This window comes from Bombina bombina, chromosome 9 (genome assembly GCF_027579735.1).
Source record: "Bombina bombina isolate aBomBom1 chromosome 9, aBomBom1.pri, whole genome shotgun sequence".
In the NCBI taxonomy this organism is placed as follows: Eukaryota; Metazoa; Chordata; class Amphibia; order Anura; family Bombinatoridae; genus Bombina; species Bombina bombina.
In genome coordinates this window covers 100,047,696-100,075,451 of record NC_069507.1, presented here as the reverse complement: position 1 = coordinate 100,075,451, position 27,756 = coordinate 100,047,696, and the positions used below count along the sequence as shown (strand labels likewise).

Here is a 27,756-nt window from a genome sequence, read left to right as displayed (position 1 = left end):
CTTTCCTGTCCTTTAAGCTGTTTATTTTGACAGTAAAGTCACAGGGATATTTAACACAGATTGTTGTATAACAATTTACCTTCATTTATGAGAATAATTCTGTAATGAATAATGCAGCTTTATTTTGTCAGTATTTTATTCATGTTTTTTCTTTTAACTGATTTCCCTGTCCCCCGGAACAAAATAACCCTTGCTAATCAATCACATGTACAGTTAGGGAAAGAAACTGGGATAGCCTGACCTCTTTTATTTCCTTATGGTGATTTAGCACTGATTCAGCTAAGTTAACCCCTTCTGCCTACTGGATGAAGCTGTTAAGTCACAGGGTACTTTGCTCAGAGTATCATATTGACAAAGTAGCTACTTCAAACCTTCTGCATCATGCCGTGGTCCTGGCTGTCGGCTTTGACAGCTAAGACCTCAGCCAGAGGCAGAAGGAATCTGCCTTCATATGGTAAGGGAGCACTGATCATGCTCCCTTTACCATATGAAGGTAGATCACTTTGTGGTGTGGGAGGGAAGGAGGGAGGTGGTGGGCATTTTTTTGTGGTGCATCACAGGAGGAGGGAGGAAGTGGGGATTCTCTACCACAAAACAAATATTTAGTGAGGGAGGGATAAGTTTCCTACACTATGGAAAGGGGATAGGAATGGGGAGGCAGGATTGCCTCCATGCAATCAGTTGGGGGGAGGGGGGATTGCTACACTACAGGAATTAATTTTTTAAATAATTAATAAAAAAAACTACAAAATGGTTAGTGGGCAGAGAGTTAATAGTGCCTAGATGGCCGAGAGGGGGGGTTAAAGAGCTGCTTTGGGGTTCAGGGTGGAGGGTTACATATATTACAGAAATAAATATATATATATATATATATATATATATATATATATATATATATATATAACAGTAGCAAAGATGTGCACTCTCACTTAATGACAACTGCCAGGGTGCTAGTAAAAATCAATATAGAAAGAAAAAACAAACTTGCACTCGCTGGTCTTTTTAGTGAAATAATTTACTGAAAAATTGTGACGTTTCGAGGACAAAAAATCCCCTTCCTCAGACAATGTGTTTAACAAACAAGAGTGACTTTATACACTGTGTAACCCAAACCCCTCCCCTCAATTAGACAATAACCGCCAAATTGGTAACCATGGTGACCACTGAGTCACATTGTACACAACAAGTGTTTACCATATAAAATATGTGCTATCGTATAAACATATTTAAAGATGAGCCATCCTGGCTCTGACAAAACAGTGACAGCCCAAGTGCGCATTAGGGAAACTGTGATGCAATGGAAACGAGCGTGAAAAACAAGCAGATCACTTGATAAGATTAAAGAGAGTTGTCATTCAATCATTCATACTGCCCTTTGTTACTCCGTAGAGAGTTACAGATGCTAAAGAGTCAAATTGCCAGTTTTAAACTCACCAAAAATGAAACATAACACACAGACTCAGGAGCCGATCACTGCTGCATCGGTATACAACGCCGGGTAGAGAACCCGGAACTCAGAACTACGCAGGCCTCTCACGTGGGGGGCAATCGGCCAATCACCGGGATTGTTTACCATTGCCATAGTGACCTTTAGCCACAAGTTACACATATGCTCTACAGTACTAGAATATACACGCATGATGGAAATAAAGCGCTGGAATTAATAAAGTTACGATTAAAATTACACTTAAGTTGTAGCAGACTACAAATCACAGAGAAGGTCACAGATGTACAATCGAACTCCACACGTCTGTAAATACATGTCACAACGGTCAGAAACCCAATTGTCATATGTTCAATATACTCTATCAGGCAAACACTTCCACAATCAAAAAGTTGTAATTACACCATTGACCTTATTGGCCATGATGTGCCATAAACCCCATGCATATTAGTATTGTAGCCATAGGTATCACAAAGATAAGGACTAAGACAGGATTAGAGCTAACGGTGTTAAAACTGACAAGAATATAGTGTCGCCCCCAAAAAGAAGAAAATAAAAAGAAGGAAAATCAGAAAAACGAAATAGTTACATACATTAGTGAAAACATGTAGATAACGTCCTCCAAGTTCACCACATAACACCAATATAAACCCCATTCAGAGTACGAAAAAGAAAGGGGAAATAAACATAGATCAAAGCCCAAATCACCAATACCGGTGTAAAGAAAATGAGAGGAACTTAAGTGAGTGAAATTAGATGGTACGTGGACTCTCCCAAAAAGATTTTTTTGTTGTTAAAGGCACAAGTCAAAAATACTTCAGTCTATAGAGAACATTGCAAGACTACAATCAAACATAGTATTCAGTCCCTGTGGTTGAAGAGTGTTTAATCAAAAGATCCACTTGGCCTCAATTTGTAGAAGGAGTGTATCCCTGTCACCCCCTCGCCTCAGTAGGGGGGACATGGTCTATTAGTGTAAATCTTAAATCCTGGAGTCCATGGCCTTTTTCCACAAAGTGTCTAGCTACTGGCTGGTCACTCGAACCCTTTTTAAGTGCTGTCCTGATTGAAGACCTATGGTTGGCAAACCGAGTTCTGGCATCATCTGTGGTTTTACCCACATAAAAACGCCCACAGCTACAGTTTAATAGATAAACCACATGGGTGGTGGTACAAGTTAATACATGTCTGATCTTGTATCTCTGGTTACGGTGTGGGTGGCCAAAGGTGGCCCCTGGGATCATAGAGTTGCAGGTCGTGCATCCTAAGCACCTATAACACCCTGGTTTCTTTTTCTGTGACAACCATGTCTCATGGGTATAGCAGTGAGTCGGATCCGTTAGCATCAGAAGATCTTTAAGGTTCTTATTACGTTTGTACCCCACTCTAGGATGTTGCCAATTGTTGAATGGGAGTGATGGATCACCCTGCACAATGTGCCAATGTTCTCTTAATGACTTTCCCAAAGATCTCGTCAAGGGACTATATATAGTTGTGAATGTCATTCTCTTCTCATCCTTGTTCCTAGATGTAGTCAGGGTTTTGTCATCATTCTCAGCTTGCACTCTACTCTGCCAGAACTCAGTTTGCCAACCATAGGTCTTCAATCAGGACAGGCACTTAAAAAGGGTTCGAGTGACCAGCCAGTAGCTAGACACTTTGTGGAAAAAGGCCATGGACTCCAGGATTTAAGATTTACACTAATAGACCATGTCCCCCCACTGAGGCGAGGGGGTGACAGGGATACACTCCTTCTACAAATTGAGGCCAAGTGGATCTTTCGATTAAACCACAGGGACTGAATACTATGTTTGATTGGCACTGTTTTCTATAGTCTGGCAATGTTCTCTATAGACTGAAGTATTTTTGCCTTGTGCCTTTAACAACAAAAAAATCTTTTTGGAAGAGTCCACGTACCATCCAATTTCACTCACTTAAGTTCCTCTCATTTTCTTTACACCGGTATTGGTGATTTGGGCTTTGATCTATGTTTATTTCCCCTTTCTTTTTCGTACTCTGAATGGGGTTTATATTGGTGTTATGTGGTGAACGTGGAGGACGTTATCTACATGTTTTCACTAATGTATGTAACTATTTCGTTTTTCTGATTTTCCTTCTTTTTATTTTCTTCTTTTTGGGGGCGACACTATATTCTTGTCAGTTTTAACACTGTTAGCTCTAATCCTGTCTTAGTCCTTATCTTTGTGATACCTATGGCTACAATACTAATATGCATGGGGTTTATGGCACATCATGGCCAATAAGGTCAATGGTGTAATTACAACTTTTTGATTGTGGAAGTGTTTGCCTGATAGAGTATATTGAACATATAACAATCGGGTTTCTGACCATTGTTACATGTATTTACAGACGTGTGGAGTTCGATTGTACATCTGTGACCTTCTCTGTGATTTGTAGTCTGCTACAACTTAAGTGTAATTTTAATCGTAACTTTATTAATTCCAGCGCTTTATTTCCATCATGCGTGTATATTCTAGTACTGTAGAGCATATGTGTGACTTGTGGCTAAAGGTCACTATGGCAACGGTAAACAATCCCGGTGATTGGCCAATTGCCCCCCACGTGAGAGGCCTGCGTAGTTCTGAGTTCCGGGTTCTCTACCCGGCGTTGTATACCGATGCGGCAGTGATCGGCTCCTGAGTCTGTGGGTTATGTTTCATTTTTGGTGAGTTTAAAACTGGCGATTTGACTCTTTAGCATCTGTAACTCGCTATGGAGTAACAAAGGGCAGTATGAATGATTGAATGGCAACTCTCATTAATCTTATCAAGTAATCTGCTTGTTTTTCACGCTCGTTTCCATTGCATCACAGTTTCCCTAATGCGCACTTGGGCTGTCACTGTTTTGTCAGAGCCAGGATGGCTCATCTTTAAATATGTTTATACGATAGCACATATTTTATATGGTAAACACTTGTTGTGTACAATGTGACTCAGTGGTCACCATGGTTACCAATTTGGCGGTTTTTGTCTAATTGAGGGGAGGGGTTTGGGTTACACAGTGTATAAAGTCACTCTTGTTTGCTAAACACATTGTCTGAGGAAGGGGATTTTTTGTCCTCGAAACGTCACAATTTTTCAGTAAATTATTTCACTAAAAAGACCAGCGAGTGCAAGTTTGTTTTTTCTTTATATATATATATATATATATATATATATATATATATATATATATATATATAAAATCATAAAACAAGAGCAAAGATGATGTGGTATAAACCACGACTCTGGGACTGTGCTAGGTTACCCAAAACATCAAAATAATAGTATTAATATTAATAATTAAATAAATTGTAATGGGATATTGGTAAAGGTTGCTTATTACAACCAATTACACTGTAAACTGTGTCTCTGCAGCTGGGTCAAGAAGCGGAAGAGATATCCCTAAAGTTCTTCCAAACTGTAAATTTGAGTAAAGAAAGGAAAATTGACCTAAGCGCACAAAACTTCAGTCCATCTACAATAATTTATAAGACAATTTATAAAATATTGTATAAAAAATACAATTTGGGGATTTTTTTTGAAAGCTGCACGGTATCTGTGCGCAAGAACAACGGTCTATCTATAGTAAAGCTGGTAACAGGACAAATGTGTATACGTATATAAAGGTTAGTCAAACGTATATAGTGCTTACTGCAAGTAGTTTACAAATCATACAATGCAAGTAAAATCAATGTAAAATCAATGCCGATATATATACAGTAGTTTTATATATATATATACAATATCATTGAGCATAGGGTGAAAAAGGAGAGGAAATGAACAGTGGCAGTGCACAGAATAAGATTAAGATTCACTATAATTATAATAATAATTAAACAGTGCAATGCAAAAGGTTAAACCACGCAGTTCATATGAATTATAAAGCAAAGTTCCACAGATAGAAGTCCAATGTGCGTATCAAAGAGATGCGTGAGTTCTTATTCGTGGCTATGGTTGAGAAATGGGTACTCACCAACCGTTATCTCAATCCTATGAGGTAAGGTATGCGCTCAGATAGAAATGTGTGTAGCCTTCAGTCAAGGATAAGGGGACAGTTTATGCATCTGGGTCTCTCTCGATATGTGGACTCAATTAGATTTCCATACAATCCCAGCACAGCGTCCTCTACTGTCAGCTTTAGCTTCCAAGATGGTATACAGGATTAAGGGGAAGACAAAGCTGGCGTGCGTGACCCTGTCCTGTACACACGTCATTGGGTTTACAAGTAGCACATCTATTTTATTCACTGACCTGGAGTTTCTTATTTAGTTTATCTTTCTGTCTTGGTGAGTTTATGCTGCTGTCACTTGCACACACACTCTTTCCGGCCACTTTATTAGGTACACCTTGCTAGTATCAGGTTGGACACACTTTTGCCATCAGAACTGCCTTAATTCTTCATGGCATAGATTCAACAAGGTGTTGGAAACATACCTCAGACATTTTGGTCCATATTGCCATGATAGCATCACACAGTTGCTCAGAGCTGCCATCAGTGGGTGAATGAAGTGACTCCAGTCAGGGGCCCCATGACCAGAGCAGCCCCGGCACTGGCTAGGTGCTGTCATACTGTTTTGGGCCTCCATAAGACTCCCATCTGACAACAACTGCCAGATATTTCATGTAGTGTGACTGGGCCCTTTGCAGGTCTGGATCTACAAGTTACAGAATGCCCTGCAGCAAGGGCCTGCTAATCGGAGAGGGAGGCTCCCATGAGGAGCAGTTCTGTGATATTCAGGCTGCATTGGGGAGAGCTGTGAAATTTGAGTGAGCTGTGTAGTCCCCTCGCCCCCTCCTTCTCTGCCCGAGTGTGGCACTTACAGTGTCTCAGATGAGACAGTTGAACACTTTCTGCACAGTGTTCTAAGGTAAGAAGGGCTAGGAAGCTGCTGAACTGAGTAATCTCTGTTTATTGTAAATGGTTATTTGACATGTGCTACTGACCTGACCTGGACAAGTGTTCTGAGCCTCCCTTCCTGCAGGATACAGGTTTTTTTTTTACCACTTTGCTATTGGAAATGTAACAATTGCTTTTATTAACTATAAGTTTATGTGTTTGAGCCCAATTAAGACAATAAATAATACATTCCTTGCTCATTCATTATTTTCTTCTTTCCCTCCTCACTTTCTCCTCTCTTTCATCTCTTCTCACTCTCAGCTTTTTCACTCATCTCTATTAACCTGCTCCCTGTTAATGTCTTTCCCTCCATGCTCTCAACCTCTTTTCCTCTCTCTCTCCTATTTTCTCTCTCTCTCTCTCTCTCTCTCTCTCTCTCTCTCTCTGTCTGTCTCTCTCTCTCTCTCTCTCTCTCTACCATCTCTTTTCTTTCTTCTTTATCCAATCTGTCTTTACTATATTTTCACTTATTTTTTTTCTCAGTTCTCTTCTTTCTACATTTCTCCACTCTCTCTTCCTTTTTGTGTCTACCCCCTATGTCTATCCTCTCGCTCTCTCTGCCTCATTATTTCATAACAACATGATTGCTATCTAGCAAAAGCAATGCTCATTTGTATTAGCATAAAAAATATTTTGTGTGTCTAATGCGTTTTTGTGTCTGTGTGTTTGAGTGTCTTTGCGTGAGTGTGTCTGTGGGTGTTTGTGTGAGTGTTGGTGTCTGAGTTTTCTGTGGGTGTCTGTTTATTTTGACTGTGTGTGTGGGTGTTTCTGTGGGTGTCTGAGTTCCTGTGTGTGGATTTCGAGTGATTGTAAATTTGTTGAACAGTTTGACCTTACTGCTGAATAATCTTACAATTTGTATATAATGAGACCTTTCTGGAAAACATATATGTACATGTGACCAAGGCCTCTGTGAGGGCCCGAAACATTGTGTGACCTATTTATACACATTAAAGGTGTTGAATTTATTCTCAGAGTGCTTGCTATTTTCTGGAGATCCAAGGGGATATACACCGGATCCGGATTTTCAGATGCTTTATTTTATATATATATATATATATATATATATATATATATATATATATATATAAATAATGAATGAAAGGCCGCACTCTCTGGTCCTTTACATGGAAGGGGATTCGGTCCCCAAAATGTCACAAATAAAATTACACATGTAAAGGACAAGAGAGTGCGGCCTTTCGTTCATTATACTATTCAACCTCTGCACGCACCCTGGCAGATTGACCTAGGAAGTGAGAGTGCTCTCCAGTTGCTCATATTTATTTATTTATTTATATATATATATATATATATATATTTATATATATAAATAAGAAAGAGTAAAGGTGGGTTAATCCTTCACCAAACTATTAATACACCTCTAGTAAATAGTTGAAGAGCTGTGTAAAAAAGCCTCAATGAGCCACTGGATCTGAATCAAAGAAATACAATTTATTAGGAAATAAACAAATATTAAATTAAATACATATAGGTTAAATCACCAGCTGTAATGAGTAATCCTAACAAACTAAGGAGATAATGGCCATAAATAATATACCAGTATAAATAGACTATATAACATAAGCTCAGCATCAGGTGTCTAAGCAGAAAAGTTATAAGCACAAATAGCTGCATGCTGTGATCACAAATAAACAGATTGAATACAACCTAGGTAAAAGTCCAGCTTGAATAGCAAAGCAATGACATGCATTTATTCCAAGTCTCTAGTTAGAGAAGCATAACAAGGTTATTAGCAGATGTCTTGCAGGTAGTAAGTAATATGATCCAAAGCAAAACCAGCCAGAAATATTAGTAAGCACAGTCAATTGTGAGAAGTATGTAATAGAAGCTTATGTAGAATAATCCGTTTGTCGAGGTAGCAAGTGTGAAAGCATTGCATGTTAATTATGCATATACAAGCCTGTAATTTAAGCAGAGAAATCCAGCACAGCGTCTCTTGTAAGAACAGAGCAAAACAGAGGAGACCAGGTTTTTCAAGGCTGATCCGCCTACAGCTCACCACACCGCAACATAAGTGATCCTCTCCATGGTATGTGGTCAGAGCTGCCCCTCCGTCTCCTGATATTGCAGCTATGCGATCCGCTCCAAACTTGTGCCCCGACAAGCACAGGCCAAAATCATCCGAAGTTAGCGTCCCATGCCTCCAACTTCACAGAAGCGTGCTCTACACGCGTTTCACCCTCAATCAGCATTGGGCTTTCTCAAGCGTCATAATCATCATAGCACATAAGCAGCTTTTTATAGGTTTATCATTTTTAACTCAGGTGAAATATACTTAACACAGATTACTCAATATACTCAAAAACTATAACAAATTCCTGTATTATTATACCATATTATATTTAATATACTTTCTAATTTATTTGCTCCTTTCCTTAATTGACATTATAAAGATGCTCCGTCCCTGTGCTTTGACTCAATAAGATGAAATAAATAATAAATATGATAAATAATATAATTAAAAAACATTAGATGTTTAAACATTATGTATATTGTAGCTCTGATTCCTGATTAGGGGGCTTCTGTTTTGTTGTGTTTTGTTTTTATGATTATCATATGATTTGCTAAAAATATTTATTACAATAATATATGATTATGTTTGGCGAATGCATTGGTATCGGACTCCTACTCTGTATTTAAGTTCACCAGGTTTAGAAAGTATACTAAATATAATATAGGTATAATAATACAGGAATTTGTTATAGTTTTTGAGTATATTGAGTAATCTGTGTTAAGTATATTTCACCTGAGTTAAAAATGATAAACCTATAAAAAGCTGCTTATGTGCTATGATGATTATGACGCTTGAGAAAGCCCAATGCTGATTGAGGGTGAAACGCGCGTAGCGTGAAGAGCACGCTTCTGTGAAGTTGGAGGCATGGGACGCTAACTTCGGATGATTTTGGCCTGTGCTTGTCGGGGCACAAGTTTGGAGCGGATCGCATAGCTGCAATATCAGGAGACGGAGGGGAAGCTCTGACCACATACCATGGAGAGGATCACTTATGTTGCGGTGTGGTGAGCTGTAGGCGGATCAGCCTTGAAAAACCCGGTCTCCTCTGTTTTGCTCTGTTCTTACAAGAGATGCTGTGCTGGATTTCTCTGCTTAAATTACAGGCTTGTATATGCATAATTAACATGCAATGCTTTCACACTTGCTACCTCGACAAACAGATTATTCTACATAAGCTTCTATTACATACTTCTCACAATTGACTGTGCTTACTAATATTTCTGGCTGGTTTTGCTTTGGATCATATTACTTACTACCTGCAAGACATCTGCTAATAACCTTGTTATGCTTCTCTAACTAGAGACTTGGAATAAATGCATGTCATTGCTTTGCTATTCAAGCTGGACTTTTACCTAGGTTGTATTCAATCTGTTTATTTGTGATCACAGCATGCAGCTATTTGTGCTTATTACTTTTCTGCTTAGACACCTGATGCTGAGCTTATGTTATATAGTCTATTTATACCGGTATATTATTTATGGCCATTATCTCCTTAGTTTGTTAGGATTACTCATTACAGTTGGTGATTTAACCTATATGTATTTAATTTAATATTTGTTTATTTCCTAATAAATTGTGTTTCTTTGATTCAGATCCAGTGGCTCATTGTGGCTTTTTTACACAGCTCTTTAACTATTTACTAGAGGTGTATTAATAGTTTGGTGCTGGATTAACCCACCTTTACTCTTTCCTATTTATATAATACTAATTTTGTAGGTTCCGTGCACTGGTTTACCTGCCTGTATACTTATGTGTCAGGTGATCCATCACTATACACTTAATATCCTCTTATGAGCGGGTACTTCTATATCATATATATATATATATATATATATATATATATATATATATATATATATATATTTTAATAAACAGACATATTACTTTTTTAATCTTTATCTAATAGATTATTATAAATATACATTTATATATACACAACAATATTAACACCTAAACTATATTGTATGATCGCTGCTTTTGCAAATAATACTTTTACTATCATGATTGTTGATGCAAAACTGATCATCCACATTAATAGTACAAATGAGTGCAAAAGTATTTAATCCAAGCCTCAATGGGAGAAAGTGGAATAAGTACAATTTTCAGATGCATTTTACTGCAAGAAGAAGCAAAATAAAAAATGAAAGTATATTGCAATAATGCTTCATTGTCAATCATAAAACATTGTATGCATTGTGGAAATGCTGAATTTAAACCTTCCCATTTTACAAAAAAATGTTTTACTACATTTGATAAATCCCTGTTTTAGATAAAAAAAAAAATACAAAGAGGCCCATTTATCAAGCTCCGTATGGAGCTTGTGGGCTCGCGTTTCGGCGAGTCTTCAGACTCGCCAGAAACACAAGTTATGGAGCAGCGGTCTAAAGACCGCTGCTCCATAACCTGTCCACCTGCTCTGAACAGGCGGACTGGAATCGCCACAATTCAACCCGATCGAGCTCGATCAGGTTGATTGACACCCCCTGCTATCGGCCGATTGGCCGCGAGTCTGCAGGGGGCGGCGTTGCACCAGCAGCTCTTGTGAGCTGCTGGCGCAATGCTGAATATGGAGAGCGTATTGCTCTCCGCATTCAGCGAGGTCTTGTGGACCTGATCCGGATCAGGTCTGCAAGACCTTTGATAAATAGGCCTCTTAGTGTGATTTTATTTTAGAAATTAAACTCTGGCAATAAAATAGTTTTGTCAGTTCAATATTTAAAAGCTGTGTAACCCTTTAGCAGCAACACATTGTTATGCTATACAATGCTAAATAGAGTTTCATGAAATGTGACAAGAAGATTAAAGTTTCCGCTGGTAAATTTATATTTTTTATTATAAAACAAATAATGCAGCATTTAATGAGATATTTGACTACAAATCTGAGAAATATTTCTTATGCGTGCACGCCGTGGCCTAGATTGCAAATGGTTCACTAAAGTAAAAGTGCTAATGATTGCGCTTGAGTAAAGTTAACACACAATAGTGCTAATATTTTTGCACTCCTATTACAAGTCCAGAGTTATTTTTTATCGCTAGAGCGATAATCTAGAGCGTGCTGACATCTGCACCTCAAATAGCGCAGATGCGCTAAATCCCTCTCTTAATAAACCTTTATGGGGGTGTTCAGTAAAATTCATGATGGAAATCACAAGTGATGTGTTTCATGCCCCTAGGGCACTTGATAACTGATCAGTGACCAAGTACTCTAGGGACATGAAACGCGTCTGTGGCGGAGGATCAAGGTTCCCTCACTCTGCTTTTTCATTGTGTGCTTTTATGGTGCATAGTTTGTGCCCTTTCTGTTTTTAACTTTTGTACCTAATAAAGCTTGTTGAAGTTTTATATCGGCTATGGAGTTTTGAGTATCGGGGCTTGTGAGCGCATTTTGGATTGAGTTTGAGCAGAACAAAGGGACATGAAACCCAAAAATTGTTTTCCCAATTCAGATGGAGCCTATGAGGCCGATTTATTAATGTGCGGGCAGACATGATTTGCTGTAGTGGATCATGTCTGCCCCACATCGATAAATGCCAACAGCATACACTGTCTGCATTTATCATTGCACAAGCATTTCTAGTAAAATGCTTGTGCAATGCCACCCCTTGCACATTTGCTGTCAATCGGCCACTAGCAGGGGTGTCAATCATCCCGATCATATCCGATCGGGATGATTGCTGTCCGCCGCATTAGAGGTGGCGGACGAGTTAAGAAGCAGTGGTCTTAAGACCGCTGCGTCTTAAGTTTCTGGCGAGCCTGAAGGCTCGAGCGGAAACAGCAGCATACGCTGCTTCTTAAATCGGCCCCAAAAACTTTAAATAACTTTTCAATTGACTTTTAATCAATTTTGATTATCCTGATGGGAAGCATTTTTGAAGTGTATTTGTATTAGTAACACAAGTTTTTAGTAAAAGGTATCACCATTTTAATAATGGATTTTTTTCTTCGAAAGTTACAAATATAAGAGACCGAATTAAAGGGACAGTCTATTTGATTTTTTCATTGTTTACAAATATAAATAGCACCTTTACTTTATATACTTTATAACTTCTAAACCTCTAAATGTCTGCCTGTTTCTAAGCCCCAGCAAGGCCACCTCTTATCTCAGTGCATTTTATTAGCTTTTCAAAGCAAGGCAATGTTAGCTCATATGTGCCTTATAGACAACATTGTGCTCACTCCTGTGGAGTTATGTATGAGTCAGCACGAATTGGCTAAAATGTAAGCTTGTTAAAAGGACTTAGATAAGGGGGCAGTCTGCAGAGACTTGGATACAAGTTAATCACAGAGATACAAAGTACATTAATATAACAGTGATGATTATGCAAAACAGGGGGATGGGTAATAAATGGATTATCTATCTTTTTAAACAATAAAAATGTTCAAGTAGACTGCCACTTTAAATTAAGCTAACATATTTGTAGAAATAGTGAATAATGATATGAAAGGGGCATTAAAGATCTCTTGTTTTTGTGTAAAAATTTTAGTTTTGCCACACTCCCTACAGAGAAGAAAAAGAAAATTATGTAACCTAAGAAAACCAGCTATCTCATTTGCATTATTCTGAAGAAACCTGGTTAAAGAATTTGCTTTGAGGTTGAAATATCCTTTAAATTAAAAGTTATACAGCATGAAAGAGCAACAATTATAAATGACATTTTTGTACTCTACATATAATAGTTTTACATGCATTTAAAGCTGTAAACTTGTAGGTTACTGCAATGCCTATCCAAAGCAATCCAGTTATAAATCCCTTGAGACAACACTTCACATTTCATTGCAACCAGTGATCAGATGTAAATGAGCTTCACTGCTGATCTAAGCAAAGTGGATCATGTAGCAAGATTAGATAAACTGCAGCATATTTAAGTATGCATCATGCAGTCCAAACTCTCTGGGGTATGAAAAAAAACCCACACACTGTGCAGTACATGACGAAACAGGTAAATAAGTAATGAATATTGTTTTTATTATGCTGAATTATTATAGGGATTACATTTTAAGTAGAGAGTCTTTTTGAAAGGAGCTGTTTAAAATTGTATTAAACTAAGAGGAAGTGTTTTTGCATACAACTGATATTACACAGATTATGGCAAAAAAATAAGGAAGAACCAGAGCGTCATTGTATCTGTTTATATTACACACAAATTAAAGGGACAGTGTACACCAATTTTCATATAACTGCATGTAATAGACACTACTAAAAAGAATAATATGCACAGACACTGCTCTAAAAATCCAATATAAAACCTTTTAAAAACTTACTCAGAAGCTCCCAGTTTAGCACTGTTGATAAGGTTAGGCTGGGACACCCAGTGAAAGAGGCTGGGAAAACAAAAGGAGCAAACCCCCCCCCCCTTTCCTGCATATGAAAAGTTAGATATCATAAACAGGAGCCAGCAGGAGTCTGTAAACGTGTGTATACATCTGACACTGTGGGGATTGGTTAGGAGTCTGAAAATCATCACAATGTTATTAAAAATATAAGCAAAACTATAAATTGTTACAAAACCACTCCCAGATGGGCTATATAAATGGATCATATACAAAGCATTTATGCAAAGAAAAATCTAGTGTACAATGTCCCTTTAACTGAGTCTTAGGACAGCCTTATGGATATCACAGGCACTCTTGAATTCCCTTATAGCATTTATCATTACCACCTCTACTGGAAAACCATTCCACGAATCAACCACTATTTCTGCACACAAAAAAAAATGTGACTCTGAAACTTACTCCTAAATTTGCTCCTCTCCAACTTCAGATCATAGACTGATATTTTGTTGTTAATCTTCTGGTGAGACATGTTTTCATAATTATGATTTTTCTATATTGTGTCTAAACAAAACTCTTTAATACTTGTTACAGTTTGTTGAAAACTAAAGTTCCTGTGCTGAACAATGAACATTAGTTGTTCTTATCCTCTAATAGAGTTGTAGTAGTTTACCCTATCAGCCAGCCAGTCCCCACCTCCTGTTTCCCATCCTCCTACCCATATAGATTGTAAGTTCCCACAGGAATAGGGCCCTCAATTCCCTCTGTATTTGTCTGTCTGTAAAATGTTGTCTTTTATTGTATTGTTTATCTGTTGTACTGTTATCCTTGTACCCATGGGCAGCGCTGCGGAATCTGTTGGCGCTTTATAAATAAAAATAATAATAATAATAAAATTGTATTTGCCCTAATGTATTTCCAATGACTTGCAATACCAGATGCAGAGTATAAAATGTATGAGAAATTGCATTTTTCATATTTATTTGTGTATATGAAATGGCTGGTTTTGTGCTTTGAAACAAACAAGATGGGCACGGAGATAAATGAATCCAAGATGTGTTTATTTAAAACAGTCCCCAATACAAGGGTAAAAACATAGCGGACAGACCAAAGCAGTCTTACGCGTTTAGGCAGTATATCGCCTTACTCATAGACTGATGTGCTTTGGAACCACAGCCTATTAAAATGGGTTAAGCTTGCAGGTAAAATTAGATCTTATTATGTTATCACTTTGTGTACACACACATGCTTCCTTATCGTATATCTGTTTGTAAACTAAAGTCCAATACTTAGAGAACGATGGAAAATTATAATTGTATTAGTTATCTCTTCTACTCCCCACCAGGAGTGTAATTTATTTTGCTGGATGTGTTTACATTGCCTGTCCAAAAACTTTCAGCATAGATGGGGATACCACAGGCTAAATCAGCTATTTCAAATACCAAAATAAGGGTAAAGGAGCTACTTGTAAACAATTTAATACACTCTAGCAGGTAAAATAGATGATTGGGAACAAATTAAAGGGAAAACATTTTTTTTGGTAAACTGTTCCTTTAAAGGGATACTAAACCCACATTTTTTTTTTTTTAAAGCAGGAATGTAAAGCTTCGGAGCCGGCCCATTTTGGTTCAGAACCTGTGTAACGCTTGCTTATTGGTGGCTAAATGTAGCCACCAATAAGCAAGTGCTATCCAGGGCGCTGAACCTGAAATGGACAAGCTCCAAAGCTTTACATTCCTGCTTTTTAAATAAAGATAGCAAGAGAACAAAGAAAAATTGATTGAAAGAAACAAATTGAGTTTAGTATCCTTTTAACTTACATTTTTATTTATTTCCTTTTTCTGAAAATGTTGACAAGTTTAAGTATGTCTCTTGTATACATGATACAAATTCCCTGAGTTTTATGTTCCTTTACGGATCAGTGGCTTACTGGCAGATGAGCATAACTCCCGCTAACAAGCAGAACAATTATAAGTATTTTTTAGACAGTAAAATCCATTTACTAACATAAAACACAATGTAATATATTTTAAAATAGCAAATTTTGATGCCCATAGTACAAAAAAGAGGTATAGAGGCCCATTTATGATGGTGCAAGCAGACATGATCCGATATAGCGGATCATGTCCACTGCGCATCGATTAATGCTGACAGCATACGCTCTCTGCATTTATCATTGCACCAGCAGTTCTTGTGAATGGCCGCTAGCAGGGGGTGTCAATCAACCCGATCGTATTCGATAGGGTTGTTTTCTGTCAATTTCTGTCCGCCGCCTCAGAGCAATCAGACAGGTTATGGAGCAGCGGTCTTTAGACCTCTGCTTCATAACGTCTGTTCCTGGCGACCATTCAGGCTTTAAATTTAACAGATTACTTGATTTACTGCATAGATGTAAACTCATGTACATTCATTATTTTCCTAACAATGCTCTAGAAAATGTTCTTCATTGTTTTGTTTTTTTAATAATTTTTTATTGAGGTTTTGCAATACAGACAACATACAATGAACGCCTCTTAATGTCAAGGGTAAACATGTCAATATATAGGAAACAATAACAGTTGTAAGACAGTGTATAAAGATATTCATGTATAGTAATTGCAAGGCTACTCAAACCTCTATTTTATAATGTTTTTATCTTAATTGGCAGACTAATTGGCAGGCCACTTATGGACCATTTTAGATGAGTTAATTAAAATTAAATCATATAATTTAGTCTGAAGGACAGCCACTTTTGGGCTTTATAATAGTTGGGGGGAAACAGCGGGTAAGCACAGATTGGAGTATGGAAGGAAGAGAGGGGGAAGGGGGGGGGGGAGCGGAGGTATCTGAGGTGGCTCCACCCATTGTTGTGCAGAAATAAATACCTAGATCTCTTAAATAGTAATATTGATGCTGCAAGTGAAAAGTCACCCAACTACACTGAATAAGCTTTTGAGAGCATAAGAGGGGGGGGGGGGGGAATATTAATATTGAAGTGGTAAACAGAATAGATAGTAGTTATGGATATACATCAATGAGCCATGTAGTACTATGGAGTAATATAATTTGCACTATGGACACCCCATTTAAAAAAACTGGAACATAATAGCCTAAAAATATTATAGCATTTTACCCCCAGATCTTAGGCAGTTATTTTATCATATATTGTATGTTTTTGGGAACCATATTCGCCAAATATATTATGTTGGTTAGAGAGTTAATAACTAAAATGAATTGTAATGCTAGGCAATTTGGGAATCTAGTTGCAGGTACATCCTGAGAACAACTAGCAATCTCGTTATTGGGTAGCCCAGTAGAGATTATATGATATACTAAAAGCAGTATAGCATTAAATAGCAGAAAATATGGGTACTGCACACATGAATGGGAAACGTATTATGGATGTGCCCTGGCCTATGTGAAAGCTATGCATAAGCTTAAGCTCATAGTGATGTATCGATTTAAATGTTGAATTAGCAACCCTCTGTAGTGAACTGAAGTTGTCTCAACTAAAAGAAATGAAAATATAGAGCCTAGTTATATGAGCAAATAGTATAAATACGTTAATGAGGCATACAGAGAATACATATTATAACCATAGGCAGCAACTTAGCCATTAAAAAGAGTTATGCTAATTATTAGAAAACCTGTATATAATTACTATGGGGTATAACTGACAAAAAGGCTAAATCCTATATAGGGTTGATATAGCAATACCTTGCAAACAATATATTAATCAATGGATCCATATCCTAGGCTGGAGAAAGGTGCCGTTTAAGTATGCCAATGAATCAGATTGGAGTCATGTTATTTAGGAATCTACAACTGTCCCATTATGCATAGTACTAGTATAACACTACCCAATGCCACTCTATATAGGACAATTTAGGAGAAGAGCTTGTTAATTAGGCATCTTAATGCTAGGGGCTAGGATCATATAGCTTCCGTGAGTAGTTTCTCTATTTGTGCAGAGAAGGAGGAGTTATAAAAAATACTAGACATCAAGCATGTGTAATATTTACCTTTATACATTATACGTTTTATAACGTTAGCATGTTATAAAACTTAACTGTAAATTAGGTGTTTTTACACATCTAATAGGAGGCATGTCTATATATCTAATAGAAAGAATAATGGAGTTTACCGGTAGGTCTAATCCGCTCAATGATTTGATACTAGGGACAAATTATTTATAACAGGTCTAGTAAGCATAAATATACACTAATATCACTATGGGGGAATATCCCTAGGTGTAGGGAGAGGGTAGAGTCATAAAGAGAACTAGGTATTACTCACACATAATTGTACAAAAAAACTCTGACTGGAGTATAGTGTATACATCCATAGTTAAGGTAGGGTGTTAGGAGTTACCTCATTGCATATCTATAAGAACTATATAACCCCTTTGAGAATAAATGTAGGTAAACTTGCAAAAAAACAAACAATAACAGTATGCAGGCTTGCACATAGTGTAGAATAAGATGAGATAATAGTTTACGTCTATATTGCTACTGAAGACTAATAGCATATTTAGGTACGAAACCAAAGCATATAATTAGTAAACGATAATCTCTGAGAGATATGCTTATGTTAGTAGAGAGGAGGTACATAGAATACATTTACAAATACCTCTTATTATACATGTGATAAGTAAAAGCTGAAATTCTCCCTTAGGAGGGCATATTTGTGTAGTCCCAGAGCAAAGTCAAAACACAGAAAAAGAAAATATAAATATCAATGACATGAATAAAGATAAACCTCATAAAAACTTTAATTCCAGTGCGCAATCAAGGTGACTCAAACTAGTAACAACCAACCCTTGTAAATAACTGTAGAACCATATCAACTATGTTTAGTTCTTGGCCATGTTGAAAATATTAATTAACCTATCTGACAATCTCTTGGTAACACATATCCACTACACACATAGAGGGCAATTAGGAATGTGAGATCTAGAACATATTGACTAAATAGAACCATAAATGGCCAAACAGGTATCTAACAATCAAGATAGAAACTATAACAATGATTAAATCTTAGAATATAAGGGATACTAACAATAGTATAAGGGTTGCATTTACACCCTGTAAGATTATTAAGGACCCTCCTGTGGATAACAATTGGTTAAGTTGTGTAAAGCCCCACAAAAAATGCTAGTAGTTGCAAGAGACGTATATAGTTAACTCGTGTGGTAATTATAGCCTAAATGGGTATATAACTTATTTGAACTTTTGTGAGCAAGAAAAGGAACAATCAAAAGCGTTGATATTCTGTTTTCATGCAGTGTGGTTGCACTCCAGAGTCAGCATTCCATAAATTTCAATTTATTAGAATTATCAAGCGACAGTGCTTAATAAATGGTAGTAGTGCCCATTATCAAAGGAAGTTATACATGCATGGCAACAGGTATATATCATTGGTGCCAGTGTCTGAAGCTTATCCGCAGAGGAGCTAGGGCAAGATCATGTCCCGTGTGAGTCTGGTCTCATACCAAGCGAAAACAAAGATCGCCAATCTAGCCAACACCCAGACGGATCCATCTCGTGCACTGCCCGACGATCTGGAGACCCAAAGCAGTCCACAGCAGCATCAACGCCAGCTGGGTCCAAGCCGGCAACAAAACGAGCGATGCCATATCGCACATGTATACAAGGGAGCTGAGGTAAGTTGCGCTGCAACAATGTCCATAGGCGTCGAAAATGTTGTGAGCCTTCAGCCCCCTGGAGTATGCAGGAGTCAAGGGCTTATCCGGGTACAGGTTAGAGTCACAGGAAACCAGGCACGTGTAACTGTCGGCTAGGATCCCAGTACCCTCATACTTCGCTAATTTAAGGAGTTGTTCCGTTGCTGCCACCAGCTGACTCTCACAGAACTCTTTCGCTGCCGGGAGTGATACAATCTTCCTCCTCGGCTCAGAGCAATGTGAAGGTGGTTCGTTGTGAAGCGGCTTGTTTTGGTCTCCCACACTGATAGGAATTGGCATCACTGCACTAGGCCAGTCTGGATAATCTCTATCCATACCTATACATGCCGTGGTGAGATCTTCAAAGTAACTGTCCATCTTAGCCTCAAAGTGTTTAAGTAAGGACTGCAGCGTGGCATAAGATCCCTCCATGTTCAAGACCCAAAGAAGGCCGCAAAACTTCGCCCCTGTAACTCCCGATCTTATAGTTATGGCAGGGACGTACAGCTCAGAGGAGAGGCAAATCAGTTTCAGAGCAGTCTAGGGACTATTAGAAGGCTGTTGCAATAGTTGTTTACCAGTTATCCAGTAGTAGTTGGCCTCCCCAATTTACTAGTTTTCAGAGCTCTTTGTGTTAGCGACCATCCATGTTGGTAGTTGGCTCCGTCCCCTTCATTGTTTATTTTAACTATTAAAATTTATGGAGATTTGTGTAGACGAAAAAATGTTACATTTTGCAAATCTTTGTGATGTATCCTTTATCATTAAAACAATGTGAAAAATGGAAATAAAAAGTATTAGCATGTAGCTAATAAGAGACTGTTTGTTTGTTTTTTTCCCTAATTAAATGCATGGAAGGGTAGAATATCAGTATAGGCTGAATTGCAAGGGGTGTTAAAATAATTGCTATGTTTACTACACAGTTTAAATTGACTATGAATAGATTTATGTTAATTTAATATTTTTTTAACATGTCAAATTAAATTTTTTTATTTTTTTATTTCTTTACATTTGATTCATTTGGAAATGGAGATTTTTTAAATTTCACAAATTCAAGTGTGTGATGGCTAAGCATATCTGCCCAGCCGTATCTATGGGGCATGAAGGGGTTAATAGTAATACCTCTATATAGGACGCCAAATTACCCCCCAAATCCTGCCTACACCACACAGGTTAACAATACTGTCACCACCTAGAGTTTTGAATAAGGGTGGCTTGGAAACCCAATAACTCACATGAGTAACAATTAGGTAACGGGATTTTAACCTTATATCTACAGTGTGAATTCAAATATTAGAGCCCAAAGACAGAATTAGATGATTAATATTTTTAATAACAAAAGACAAATACAGGTTACAGATACAGTTCTTTAAAATTAAAATGGGACATAAACTAAACAAAATGAGGCCGAATTATCAAATGTCTGTCAGACCTGATCCGACAGTGCGGATCAGGTCCGACAGACATCGCTGAATGCGGAGAGCAATGTGCTCTCCATATTCAGTATTGCCCCTGCAGACTCGCGGCTAATGGTCCACCAGCAGGGAGGTGTCAATCAACCCGATCGTATTAGATCGGGTTGAATTGTGGCGATTCCTGTCCGCCTGCTCAGAGCAGGCGAACAGGGTTATGGAGCAGCGTTCTTTATACGGCTGCTTCATAACTGCTGTTTCTGGCGAGTCTGAAGACTCGCCAGAAACACGGGCCCACAAGTTCCATACGGAGCTTGATAAATGGGCCTCATTACCTACACTTTGCACATATCACTAAGCTTCCAATAGGTTAGTGGGAACTCCCTTCAGATTTTTTTTTCATGTTGTCCCAGTGGAGTTCTGATATAATATTGCTATACATTCAATTATATCCCTGAATCTTCCTTTGTCTTGTCACAAACCACCCTCCATGTGATATACGACCACCTAGCCCCTCCTTGCAAGTCCACAGTAGTAAGAGATGACAGGCATCAGGAGGAGGGGGAGAAAGGAAAGGGGGTCTTTAGATCAATGCATTCTATAGCAAACACAGATGTCACAAAAAGAAAGAACATTTTAGATTAAACCTGACAATGCTGAGACACCATACCACCTCTGCTGGTGGTTAATCCAGGTATTTATTACCTCATGAGTGTATCATGACAAAGTGATTAAAGTGCCATAAAACATTTTAGGTTATGAGCATATTATAGAAGGGTCAATAAAGGTAAAACAGTGTGTGAAAAAAAAATTAAAAAAAGCTTTAAGTATTTTAATATTTTTTTACACTGCAAAATTACTTACACTTTAGTGTTGCCAAGTGTAACCTGCTTCACCCCCTTTATCAGTGTCCTACACCATACCTTTTGGTGGCATGTAAGAAAAGTGTGCACATGAGGAGAGGCAGCCCTGCTATCTACTACCTACTGAAAAAAGGAGAATGTTTTTTTTGTAAAAAGTATATGGAAACATATTTGTGTTCACATTATACGACAAGTTCCAATACACAATACAAAATTAATATGAATATAAATGTACCTCTCCTATATTCATAGATCTATCTATCTATCTATCTATCTATCTATCTATCTATCTATCTATATATATATATATATATATATATATATATATATATATATAAAAGCAGCAATTAATAAATGAATATATATAAGATGACACACATTGATCAGCAGTTTACAAAAAAGAAATTCTTATAATGTTAATATGCATTCTCTGATGGAGAGTATTATAGTGCAGATTAATATGATTAAAATATTGTTCCATGTTTAAAATCCTATAACTTTCAAAGGAGAGGTACTGCTATTGGTTGTTGCCAAGAGGCTTGCTCATTTCCATGGGAATGATCTCACGTGCTTTGTGAAAGCTTCTGTTGTGCATTATATACTGTCCATTGCTTGTCAGGTGTCATGTAACTCTGCCCCCTACCATGCACATACATGAGTGCATTCTGCTAAAGCTATGGCCTGCATAGCATCTTACATATATGGAAATACCCAGGGGGAGTTTTTTGCAAGCCAAACTATGCCTGAATTAAAGGGGTTAATGGGGGGCTTAAAGCAGAAACCATTAGGCAGGTAAGCTTTGGCTGCATTATATATTTAGAAACTTATGTTAGTTCATACTTTTTATGTCCCTTTAAGAAAAGCAATTGGAATTTTAATCAAATCAGTAACAAACCAAAAATGTACATCAAAATGCATACCATAGAGGTATTTTAATATCAATGTCTTCAAAATACTATAGGCATCTGCAAAATGACCAGAATTATGTATACACAATAAGTTAAATGTAAGTTTATTGTAACTGTAAATGGGAAAATTAAATGTCACCTGAGAAGAAAAACAAAACAAATCTTCTAGGGCATAGTCATCAAATGTGTTTATTTATAACCATCTGGAATAATTGAACTCCATACCTCACTGCCTTTAAAATCACATATTTTAAATTTTGAAATTACAAGGTTCTGTGGAATTCCATTTTCTCTTTGGAATGAGAGCAGTTCTCTCATTTTCTTATTAATTTGAACTGTTATAACAAACAACAATTGATGAAAATACAACTTAACACTTGTTTTCAAACCTCACACTCTCTGGAGCCTGAAATAGTATATGTACACTGCTGAGTTCCATTTCCCATCATCTCACATGAGTCTGCAGGCTTGTAGTCTACATAAAATTCCTGGCTGTTTGCAGTGCTTTGTCCTAGAGGTTGTCTTTTGTCGTGCGTTCCTTCTTTTTCAAGAGAGCCCTGCTGTAAATGCTTCATAGCTACAAGAGACTGTTTCCAAGAGACATATATCACCAAGGAAATTGCAAATTCTTGGCAAAGCAACTTGACAAAGAAACTCACTCTTTGGGCATTTTTCTATTTGCCTCCATACTGAGAGTAGAGACAAACAAGAGGGAAGGGGGAAGAACTGCTTTCTTTGCACTGTATGTCTGTAAATAGGCACTGAGTTCTGTCTTTGGGAAATTACACAAAAAACATGTAATTTATTTTAGTACAAATAGCACTAAAAAAGTCTAAATATCTCTAGCGCTGCCACCAGTTTGACGGCTAAGCTTATTCACCCAGCCGTGACTATGGGGAGAGTGTGGGCATGAAGGGTTAATAGCACTCAGCCTCTGGTTTCCTTACACCTATACCTCTACAAGGATTTAAAGGGACATCAAATTAACCCCAAAATCCTGCCTACACCACCCCAGATTAACAATGCTGCCACCACTAAGAGTTTTGAATAAGCGTGTCTTGGAAACCCAATAATTCACATGACGAACAATTAGGTAACATGACTTTAACCTTATATCTACAGAGTGTGAATTCAGATATAAGAGCCCAAAGACAGAATTAGATTATTAATATTTTTTTTAATAACAAAAGACGAATAAATACAGGTTACACAGTGCCAAATTACAAAAACAGAAGACATACAAAAGAACAAGAATAAATGCAAAGATATAGTTCTTTAAAACTAAGATAGGACATAAATTAAACACAATACCTACACTTTGCACATATCACTAATCTTCCAATAGGTTAGTGGGAACTCCCTTCAGATGTTTTGTCATGTTGTCCCAGTGGAGTTCTGATATAATGTTGATGTACATTCAATTATATCCCTGAATCTTCCTTTGCCTTGTCACAAACAACCCTACTTGTAAAATATGACCACCTAGCCCCTTCTTGCAAGACTTTAAAGGGACATGAAACCCAAAATTTTGCTTTCATGATTTAGATAGAGAATACAATTTTAAACAACATTCAAAAGTACGTTCATTATCTAATTTGCTTCATTCTATAGCTATCCATTATTGAATACATAGCAATGAATATGGGTGAGCTAATGACACAAGGCATTTATGTGCAGCCACCAATAAGCAGCTACTGAGGCTATTTAGATATGCTTTTCAATGAAGGATATCAAGAGAATGAAGCAAATTAGATAATAGAAGTAAATTGTAAAATGGTTTACAATTGCATAATCTTTCTAAATCATGAGAGAAAAAAATGTGGGTTCCATGTCCCTTTAACCCACAGTACCAAGAGATGCCAGGCATCAGGAAGAGGGGGGGAGGAAGCAAGGGGAGGTCTTTAGATCAATGCATTCTATAGCAAACACAGATGTTACAAAAAGAAAGAGCATTTCAGATTAACCTTGGCAATACTGAGATACCATACCACCTCTGCTGGGTGGCTATTCCAGGTATTAACTACTCCTCATGAGTGTATCATGACAAAGTGATTAAGAGAAGCAATTGGAATTTTAATCAAATCAGTAACAAGCCAAAACATTTTTTATCAAAATAAATACCATACAGGTATGATGGTACAGTCATTTTAATATCAATTTCTTCATAATAGTATAGGCATCTGCAAAATAACCAGGATTATGTATATACAAGTTAAATGTAAGTTTATTGTAACTGTAAGTGTTAAAATAAAATGTCACCTGAGAAGAAAAACAAAACAAATCTTCTAGGGTATAGTCATCAAATATGTTTAATTATAACCATCTGCAATCATTGAACTCCATACCTCACTGCCTTTAATATCACACGTATTAGACAGACCATATCAATTTCAAAATTACAAGGTTCTGTGGAATTCCACGTTCTCTTTGGAATGAGAGCAGCTCTCTCATTGTCACACTCTAATTTTCTTATTAATTTGAACTGTTATAACGAACAACAATTGATGAAAATACAACTTAACACTTTTTTCACTGTTTTCAAACCTCACACTCTCTGGAGCCTGAATTAGTATATGTACATTGCTCAGTTCCATTTCCCAACATCTCACATGAGTCTGCAGGCTTGTAGTCTACATAAAATTCCTGGCTGTTTGCAGTGCTTTGTCCTAGAGGTTGTCTTTTGTCGTGCGTTTCTTCTTTTACAAGAGAGCCCTGCTGTAAATGCTTCATAGCTACAGGAGACCGTTTCCAAGAGACATATATCACCAAGGAAATTACAAGAACTGACAAGAAAAGTGCAATAGTTCCTGCTATGATTTTATGTAAAGAGATAATCTCTGCATCCTCATCCATTTCAGACACTGATTCTGTTATACCAGCAGTGGGTGGTATAGAATGATTACTTTCATGCTTAGTTCTGATTGTGATATGTCGTAAAGTTGGAATGGGTCCAGTGCTGATTAACCCTATGCTTTCTGTAGTGCTTTTACCACATATACTGTAGTTTGTAACTGCTTGAACCACATTCATTCCTTGGAGCTCTTTAGGACTTGCACATATAATTACATTTTCTCTTAAACCTTTATAACTTTTCAACCAATTTACAAGTGAGCAGATGTTTCTGCTGCATTCCCAAATATTTCCTGCAAGACCTATGTCCGTGAGAGACACCCAAGAATCCAAAATCTCTTGACCAATAAATGTGAGTTTGTTGGAGTCCAAGTTAAGTCGTTGTAGATTTGGCAAACATTGAAAAACGCTTGGACCACTGAAAGCTTCTATTTCATTGCCAGATAAATCAAGTCTTTGTAAAGAACTCCAGGTCCAAGACATAGTCTGCCCTATAAAGGAAATTTTATTCCACTGTAAGTAAAGATTCTGTAGACTTACCAGCCTAGGAAACAGAGCAAGGTTGAGCTTTGAGAAATGATTATGTTCCAAATGCAATTCTTTTAATCGGATCACACCAGTAAAAACATTTCTGGCCAAACTTCTAATTCGATTATATCCCAAATCCAAAAGCTCTAAATTTCGACAATCTTGGAAAATCCTTACTGGTATAATTCTCAATAGATTTGATCTTAAATGTAAACTCTGCAATTTCCTTAAGCCTTTAAACTGATCAGGTCTTAAAGAATGTAATATGTTGTAGGATATATCCAAATTCCTTAGATTAGTGATAGGTCTGAATGTGTTATTTAAAATATGTGAGATTCTGTTGGAGCTGAGAATTAACTCTTTAAGTCTGCGTATTCCACTAAAAGCATTTTCATCAATAGTACTAATATGATTATGATCTAGGTATAACCAGGTGAGCTGATTAAGCCCTTTAAATTGATTATATTTCAAGAAGTGTAGACTGTTATAACGAAGTGATAATCCTATACAACCAGGATGTATAGATAAAGGAATTTCCTGCAGTTTTTGAGATTCACAATATATTAATTTCCCATCACATCTGCAGCCTTTGGGGCAACCACGTTCAGCAGATGTCATCAATACAAATAAGGCTATTGATCCTCTTAGCAGTCGATATGCATTCATACCTACAAGTAGAAATATTTTTTTTATAATTACAGCATTAAGTAATATGAAAATATCATACTGATTGAAATAATTCCATTATCCACAATAGTTTTCAGTTATTACACATCCATTAAATCTGTTGCTGGATTTAGTGTAGCACACTGCAGATAAATAAATACTATTTGCCCTGCCTTTTGGTTCTATGCTTGCATGCAACAGCATTTTAACTGTAAACATACCCATCCTTCCTTTACTTTAAAGGTCGTCCTTAGGTACTCTTAGGGGCCACCAGCACTCAGTCTCCTTCAGCTGCATTGTAAAAAAAAAAAGTCCAGGCTTTTCCCCAGCAATAGCTTCTGCACCCTTCTTACAGATGGACACTTTGCAACCTTATTATATCAGTGCTATGTGACATACTCCAACCTTCAACCACACTATTACTGGGAGGTTTGCAGGCACATCTCCACGTCTTGCCATGGAAAAACATCTTCCTCTCTTGTATTTGAATCTACACGCCATAAAAAAAAAATGCCAGGAGCCAACAATCTTGTTTTAACAAAAATGAGATCTTGATTTTACTGATCCAGTTACCAGTGCTATTGGTCACCTCTGCTCCAGCTTGTTAAATTGCCAGGATTCTGTTTTTCTGAAACCAATATAGAACAATCGTGGCACATAGAATGTTGAAACTGCTCTCGCTGCAAGTATAAAAGCATTTTAGTCTAGTCAATTGACACTGCTGTCAATGTATTCTCTATGAAACTGCCCCTAGTGGAAGCTATGAACATACACGGATCACCACATCATGCATACATGTGTGTGTGACAATATCTATATAGAGGAATTAATCATCTGTTTCCCAATGAATACAATATAATTCCTCTATATTTTTATGTACAGTACAAGCACACTAATAAAGATTATTTACATTTATTAGGCTTAGCTATTTTATGCAATTATTGTAACTATTGATGTACAATGTATTTGTAAAGGGAATAGATAGTCACATAATATTAACATTTATAATGAATTATACAGGAACATTTCTAATACATATAATCAGTGATTTAGCAGAATATTATTTTGCTATCAATATATATTGCTTTGCAAAAATATTTAGCTTCCAAATAAATTCTCTCATTGTAGAATTACAGATGATGCACTGGAATTTCACTTAATATTTTATTAGGCACTTTTCCATGAAATAACATCTTTAACAGGTGTTAAAGTATTTTT

General features: G+C 37.1%; 1 protein-coding gene across 1 annotated transcript; it reads right to left on the bottom strand.

The window, feature by feature from the left end:
* Window positions 1-23,651: 23,651 nt before the first annotated feature.
* LRRTM3 (leucine rich repeat transmembrane neuronal 3) lies at window positions 23,652-27,170 on the bottom strand. Its single transcript, XM_053691676.1, has 2 exons — window positions 26,760-27,170; window positions 23,652-26,540 (listed from the first exon to the last, which is right to left on the bottom strand). The coding sequence occupies exons 1-2, from the start codon at window positions 26,761-26,763 to the stop codon at window positions 25,033-25,035; spliced, it is 1,512 nt and encodes a 503-aa protein (XP_053547651.1). The 5' UTR covers window positions 26,764-27,170; the 3' UTR covers window positions 23,652-25,032.
* Window positions 27,171-27,756: the final 586 nt, after the last annotated feature.